Below are 7,441 nucleotides of genomic sequence, written 5' to 3'. Positions count from 1 at the left end.
AGCCCAGGAGTTGGAGGTTGCTGTGAGCTGTAATGCCACTGCACTCTGCCCAGGGGGACAGCTTGAGGCTCTGTCTCAAAAAAAATAAATAAAATAAAATAAAATTTTTAAAAAATAATAATAAAGAGTGGTGATTAAGGGCAGCACCTGTGGTTCAGTGGGTAGGGCACCGGCCCCATATAGCAAGAATGACAGGTTCGAACCCAGCCCCGGCCAAACTGCAACAAAACTGTGGTCCCAGCTACTCGGGAAACTGAGGCAAGAGAATCGCCTAAGCTCAGGAGTTGGAGGTTGCTGTGAACTGTGTGATGCCATGGCACTCTACCAAGGGCAATAAAGTGAGACTCTGTCTTTACAAAATAAAAAAAGTGGTGATTAAGTGCCAAAGACTGTTCTGCTCTCATGGAGCTTATAGTCTAGCGGAGGAGATAAGCAAATAAAGGAAATATTTATCTGCAAAATGGTGATAAACCATGGTAAAGCAGAAATGATTACTAGGAAACACCAGAGTAAGAAGTTGCAGTGTTTAAATTGGGCTGACAAGGAAAGTCTCGCAGAGAAGCAGCCCAAAGCAGGTAGAGAAAGAGCCTCAGGGGTAACAGGAGGGTAGAGTGAACGGGAGACTCAGAAAATCTCTTCCATTTTCCTTTGCTCTCCCACAGCTGCCCACATCCCTTGTCCTGATTCTTGGCTGGTTTCTAATTTGGGTCCCCACTCCCCTACCTGAGTCTAGTAGAAAGTACCCTGAACAATGCAGTTCCTAGAAAGCCATGTATCCCAGGATAGGTGAACAAATTGGACTCCGATCTGTGTGGCAATTTCTGGTAAAGTCATTTAGGGTGAGTCAGTTCTAAGAAATTGGTCCCTGCAGTGTTCAGAACGCAGGGCTAAAGTGGTCATGCCAGTCAGCCAGGACTAGGTTCAGATCTTGGTTCCACTGCACACTAATTATAACACAAGGTAAGTGTTCCTCAGCCTCTCCCAGCCCTAGTGTCCTCATCTATAGCACTAGCAATGCTTACTGTGCCAAGAGGTTACGTGAAAAGTGGTGATGTATCTGAATCTGTAGTCATGGGCTGGACACGTCTGTAATCCCAGCACTTTGGAAGGCCAAGGCAGGTGGATCATTGGAGCCCAGGAGTTCATGACTGTCCTGGACAATATAGCAAGACTCCATCTCTACAAAAAAATGAAAAATATTAGCTAGCCCTGATGTTGTGCACCTGTAATCCCAGCTACTCTGGAGGCTGAGGCAGGAGGATCACTTGGCCTTCCTTGAGCCCAGGAGTTCAGGGCTGCAGTGAACTATGATTGTGCCACCACACCCCATCCAGAGGGATGTTGTCTTAAAAAAAAACAAAAAAGTCTAAGCATGATACTTAACACAGAAGGAGCACAAGAACTGGTAATAATTTGGAGAGGTTTATACTGAGTTCGAAGGTACAGCCATGTCCTAGAGAGTTATGCCCAAGAATCCTTGATCAAGTAGTCCTGCCATGTTTGGGTTACAGTTTGATTTTATACATTTTAGGGAGATAGGAATTGCCTGTAAAATCGTAAATCATGGTGCACATTGGTTTGCCCGGGCAAGACATCTCAAGGCGGAGGCTTACAGGTTATAGTTGGGTTTAAAGATCCTTTGATTTCAGGCAACGCCTGTAGCTCAAAGGAGTAGCGCACCAGCCCCATACACCTGAGGTGGTTGTTCAAACCCAACCCCAGCCAAAAACTGCCAAAGAAAAAAAAAAGATTTTTTGATTTACAGGCTCTGCACCCGTAGCTCAGTGAGTAGGGCGCCGGCCATGTACACCAAAGCTGGCGGGTTCAAGCCCGGCCTGGGCCTGCTAAAACAACAGTGAGAACTGCAACCAAAAAATAGCCAGGCATTGTGGTGGGCACCTATAGTCCCAGCTACTCGGTAGGCTGAGGCAAGAGAATCACTTAAGCCCAAGATTTGGAGATTCCTGTGAGCTGTGATGCCACAACACTCTACCGAGGACAACGTAGTGAGATTCTGTCTCAAAAAAAATAAAAAAGAAAGGTTCTTTGATTTGCAGTTGTTAAAGAAATGAAGCTTTGTCTAAAGGCTTGGAACATTTTGGGGTTTTTTGTTTTTTTGAGACAGAGTCTCACTTTGTCGCCCTCCATAGAGTGCTGTGGCATCACAGCTCACAGCAACCTCAAACTCTTGGGCTTAAGTGATTCTCTTGCCTCAGCCTCCCAAGTAGCAGGGACTACAGGTGCCCACTACAACACCTGTCTGTTTTTTTTTGTTGTTGCAGTTGTCTTTGTTTTAGCTGGCCTGGGCGGGGTTTAAACCTGCCAACCTCCTTGTACGTGGCCAGTGCCCTACCCACTGAGTACAGACACCACCTAAGGCATGGAATGTTTTAAGTTAAGGAAGTCTGTTAATAGAGACAAGCCACCAGGTGGCTAAGGCGTCAGCCACATACACCTGAGCTGGCGGGTTCGAATCCAGCCTGGGCCCGCCAAACAACAATGACACTGCAACCAAAAAATAGCCGGGTGTTGTGGCAGGCACCGGTAGTCCCAGCTACTTAGGAGACGGAGGCAGGAGAATCACTTGAGCCCAGGAGTTGGAGGTTGCTGTGAGCTGTGATGTTACAGCGCTCTACCCAGGGTGACAGCTTGAGGCTCTGTCTCAAGAAAACAAACAAAACAAAAAATTAAGTTTGAAATCCCTGTCATCTACTCAACAATTCTAGGAATTTACTTATTTGGAAATAATTGTCCAAGTAGACAAAGACATACATGCAAAGATGTACAAGGATGTTCATCAAAACACTATAGGCTCAGCACCTGTAGCTCAGCAGCTAAGGTGCTGGCCACATACACTGGGGCTGGCGGGTTGGAACCCAGCCCAGGTCTGCCAAACAACAACTATAACAAAAAAATAGCCGGGCATTGTGGTAGGCACCTGTAGTCCCAGCTACTTGGGAGGCTGAGGCAAGAGAATGGCTTAAGCCCAAGAGTTTGAGGTTGCTGTGAGCTGTAACGCCATGGTACTCTACCCAGGGCGACAGCTTGAGACTCTGTCTCAAAAAATATATATTTATATATATCTAAAAGAAAACCCATCGACAAAAGTAACCTTTACCAGTATCTCAACACCTGTTGTCTTTGTGTGCCTATCTCCTCAGAGTCTCCTCAGACAAGCGTCTTTACAGTCATGGAGAAACTTTTAAGTAGATCATCACAGGGTAGCGGTGGAGGGAAAGAATGTGAGCTAAGCAGACTGGGTCAGCTGTCCTGCTTCAGCTTAGCTCCTCAGACTCCATCTTGCAGACCACTTTTCTGGGTTCACCAAGGCCCTAAAGCAGGAGTGTGCCCGTGTGTTCAGAGTGTAGCGAGGATGCTGAAAGTAGGGGCTGCTGAGGTAAAAGGAGTGGGAGAGAAAGGCGGCTGGGGGGACCAGGGAACGAGCACAAAGGGTCTGATTGGCTTTAATGAGGCCTATGCATTTTATTCCCGGTGAAACCAGTCTTTGCAGGGTTTGGGCACAGGAATGACGTGATCCATTTTCAGGTCTTAGAAGGAACAGTCTGGCTACTATGTTAAGAACAGACTGTTAGAGGACAAGAAGAATCCGACCATTTAGGAGATGATTGAAGCAACACAGGCAAAGGCAGTAATGACTCAGAGGGAAATGTAACGAAAGTGGTGAAAAATGGTTGAATGTCGGGCGTATTCAGGAGAGAGAGCCACAGGGTTTGCTGACAAATTGGATGTGGGGTACAAGAGACAAGAGAAGCAAAGATGATTCTTAAGGTTTTAGGTTCCCCCAAAATGGAAGGATGGAGCTACCATCAACAGAAATGGCCAAGGCGGGGAGGGACAGGTTTGTGGGAGGGAATCAGGACATGTTAAGAAGTGTATTAGATGGCAGACAGCATCCAAGAGAAAATATATATTTCTTGGCTTTTGCTATTTAAATGTGTCTCTGATTTTCAACAAAGTATCTGGCCCTCCAAATGTGTTGGCCAGATGAAAGAACAAGAAAACTTCTTCAGGTTTTAGGTGAAATAATTACCAGATGATCCCATTTTATTTTGTGTACATACATATACGTGTACAGAGATTTTTGTAAGAAAACGAATAAATAGGTACTAAAATATTAATAGTAGACATGTGGGACATGGGTTAATGTTTTTAACTCGATTTCTTTCTCTTTTTTGAGAATCTCTATTTTCTACTACTTCTATAATTTATATAAAAGGAAGACAGAGTCCCAAATGTAAGAAGACTGTAACTTTCTTCTATGTTCCTGGTAAACCATGGAGTTTTCTCCCAACCAGTGCCAAGTTGTTGGACTCTTTGATGTGTACCGATTTTTGTTTATGAATAACAACACCATGTACGGCTTCCTCGTTTTTTCTTCTGAAATATTTCCTCATGCTCTACCCCCAAAATTAGAAATAGTAGGCTAAAACCTACAAAGATCTGTAGCTCTTCTTAAATGCCTGCCAGATTGCTCTGCAGAAAAGCTGAAGCCATCTATCATTCCAGCAGTAGAAGAATGCTAGACAGTACTAGGAAAGATAACTCCTCCTCCTAGGTCAGGATTTTAATTTCACACCAAAACCTTGCTTGTCAGCATTTCTCTGACTGCCACGGTGACATAAACAGGCTTCATGTAGACTCTGGGTACTTTGCAGGGGTAGGCATCGGCGTGGTCCATGCTGGCTATGAGAGACGCCTGGCCCATCACCTGGGAGCGCACAGCACACCCTCCATCCTCGGCATCATTAACGGGAAAGTCTCCTTCTTCCACAACGCAGTCGTTCAGGAGAACCTGCGGCAATTCGTAGAAAGTCTTCTTCCCGGGAACTTGGTGGAGAAAGTAAGTATGTATCGAGGACAGCATCGCTGAGAAGTAGTTTAACAGGTGCCTGGGTCTGCTGATGGCTGAGAGGTTTATCTGTGGTTCTCTCAGACCTGAGTTTCATTTTGAGCAGGCAAGACATAACAATGACTCAAACTAAATAATTTATATGAAGTCTACAGGAGACTGAAAATTGAGACAAAGAACAAAGGCTGAAAGAATTCATTCCTATGAATAACAGCCTTACAGATTTTACACTGTCACGGGGATCTGAACCTATGATGACAATGACTATTTTCTAAACAACCAAAAAACTCAAATCACGTGGTAGGATAAAGGGTTTCTATCCAGCTCATAAGTTTGTTCACATGAACATACCTCTCTCATGAAAATATTCAATTTAAATTATACCTGCTTATAGATTTAATGGTCATATGTATAAGATGCCAGATTGCATAAGATCATTTATTTCTGGAATAACTTTAGGAACTTACAGTGACGCATTATATGAGTGAATTTCACAAAGAAAAAGTTGAGCTGGCAGCGCCTGTGGCACAAAGGAGTAGGGCACCAGCCCCATATGCCGGAGGTGGCGGATTCAAACCCAGCCCTGGCCAAAAACTGCAAAAAAAAAAAAAAAAAGAAAGAAAGAAAGAAAAGGTTGAGCTACAAAATAAAGCCCAGGGTTCATATTAGTTTATGATTTTTATAATATTTTTACGCTCCTGATTTTTCTCCTCACTATCTTAGGTCAGGGATCAAAGTAACTAGGAAAAGACTCTCATTTTGCTTTAAATAATTTGTTCTTTTAACAATACCAGGGAGGGCCTGGTGCAGTGCCTCATGCCTGTAATCCTAGCACTCTACAAAGCCACAGGTTCAAAACCCCATCTCTAAAAATAGTCAGGTGTTGTGGTGGGCACCTATAGTCCCAGCTACTTGGGAGGCTGAGGCAAGAGAATCACTTGAGCCCAAGAATTGGAGGTTCCTGTGAGCTATGATGTCACCGCACTCTACCAAGGGTAACAAAGTGAAACTCCATCTCAAAAAATAAAAAATAAATAAAACAATACCAGGGAAAGTGAACATAGAAAAATCTCCATCTTATTTCTATATGCACTATTCATACTTGTAGACTGTCCTGCTAGGATCATCATCCATAGAAGAAATATTTGTTAGAGTAAGTTTAAAAGGTCAGAGAGGGGGTGGCGCCTGTGGCTTAGTGGGTAGGGTGCTGGCCCCATATACTGAGGGTAGCAGGTTCAAACCCGGCCCCAGCCAAATTGCAACAAAAAAATAGCCAGGTGTTGTGGCAGGTGCCTGTAGTCCTAGCTACTTGGGAGGCTGAGGCAAGAGAATCACCTGAGCCCAGGAACTGGAAGTTGCTGTGAGCTGTGATGCTACAGCACTCTACTGAGGGCAACAAAGTAAGACTCTTGTCTCTTTAAAGGGAAAAAAAAAAGATCAAAGAGGCCAGACGCTGTGGCTCACACTTGTAATCCCCAAACTCTGGGAGGCCAATGCAGGTGGATTGCTTGAGCTCAGGAGTTCAAGACCAACCTGAACAAGAGTGAGACCCCATCTCTAAAAATAGCTGGGCACTGTAGCAGGCCCCTGTAGTCCCAGCTACTTGCAAGGCTGAGGCAAGAGAATCAGTTAATTGGCTTGGCGCCTGTGGCTGAAGTGGCTAAGGCGCCAGCCACATACACCTAAGGTGGCGGGTTCAAATCCAGCCCGGACCCCTCCAAACAACAATGACGGCTGCAACCAAAAAAAAAAAAAACAGCCGGGTGTTGTGGCGGGCGCCTGTGGTCCCAGCTACTCAGAAGGCTGAGGCAAGAGGAACTCCTGAGCCCAGGAGTTGGAGGTTGCTGTGAGCTGTGAAGCCACAGCACTCTACCCAGGGGGATAGCTTGAGGCTCTGTCTCAAAAAAAGAGAGAATCAGTTAATCCCAAGAGTTTGAGGTTGCTGTGAGCTGTGACATCACAGTACTCTACTGAGGGGGACATAGTGAGACTGTGTCTCAAAAAAAAAAAAAAAGAAAATTAATTAAAAGGTCAGTATTGCAGGCTCCTAAAACACGATAGATTGTCCTGATGGTCCACAAACGTGTATAAAAATCCTGTTTTGTGCCAGGCAGAGAATAACATGAGTGTCAAGCAGCTCCCAAGCTAGGGTGGTTATTTCCATCCGATATATGGGAGCCCATCTTGTCGAGTCGGGAAAAGTTTCTTGGCAGAAATGACCCCTGTACTCAGTTTGCCAGGTGAAGAAAGAGAATGGGGGAAGGAGTTTCAGGCAAGCAGAGGTCTGGAGTGAGTTGTCATTGGTGAGCAAGAGGTGAGAGGGGCTGACAGGAATCTTGCTGCAAGGCCCTCAGAGCACCTCCTTGCCCGTTTAGGGAACTTTGACCTTGGATGACTGGTGATAGAGACATTATAGAGACTTCAGCAGAGAAGAGAAATGATCAGACTTAGGTTTTTTTTTTTTTTTTTTTTTTCCTTTCTTTTTGAGACAGAGCCTCAAGCTGTCCCCCTGGGTAGAGTGCTGTGGCATCACAGCTCACAGCAACCTCCAACTCCTGGGCTCAAGCGAGT

The 7,441-nt window shown here is 45.1% G+C and overlaps 1 protein-coding gene across 1 annotated transcript in view; it reads left to right on the top strand.

Moving 5' to 3' along the window:
* Positions 1–7,441, top strand: part of DNAJC16 (DnaJ heat shock protein family (Hsp40) member C16) — a 45,419-nt gene that overhangs the window by 18,688 nt on the left and 19,290 nt on the right. Inside the window, exon 5 of the mRNA XM_012801602.2 lies at positions 4,677–4,861. Within this exon, the coding sequence (XP_012657056.1) occupies positions 4,677–4,861 (185 nt within the window). The remainder of the gene's footprint in view (positions 1–4,676; positions 4,862–7,441) is intronic.

Source organism: Otolemur garnettii, unplaced genomic scaffold (genome assembly GCF_000181295.1).
Source record: "Otolemur garnettii isolate 467f Iridium unplaced genomic scaffold, OtoGar3 scaffold00009, whole genome shotgun sequence".
NCBI classification, from domain to species: domain Eukaryota; kingdom Metazoa; phylum Chordata; class Mammalia; order Primates; family Galagidae; genus Otolemur; species Otolemur garnettii.
This window is presented reverse-complemented; position numbering and strand designations above follow the sequence as displayed.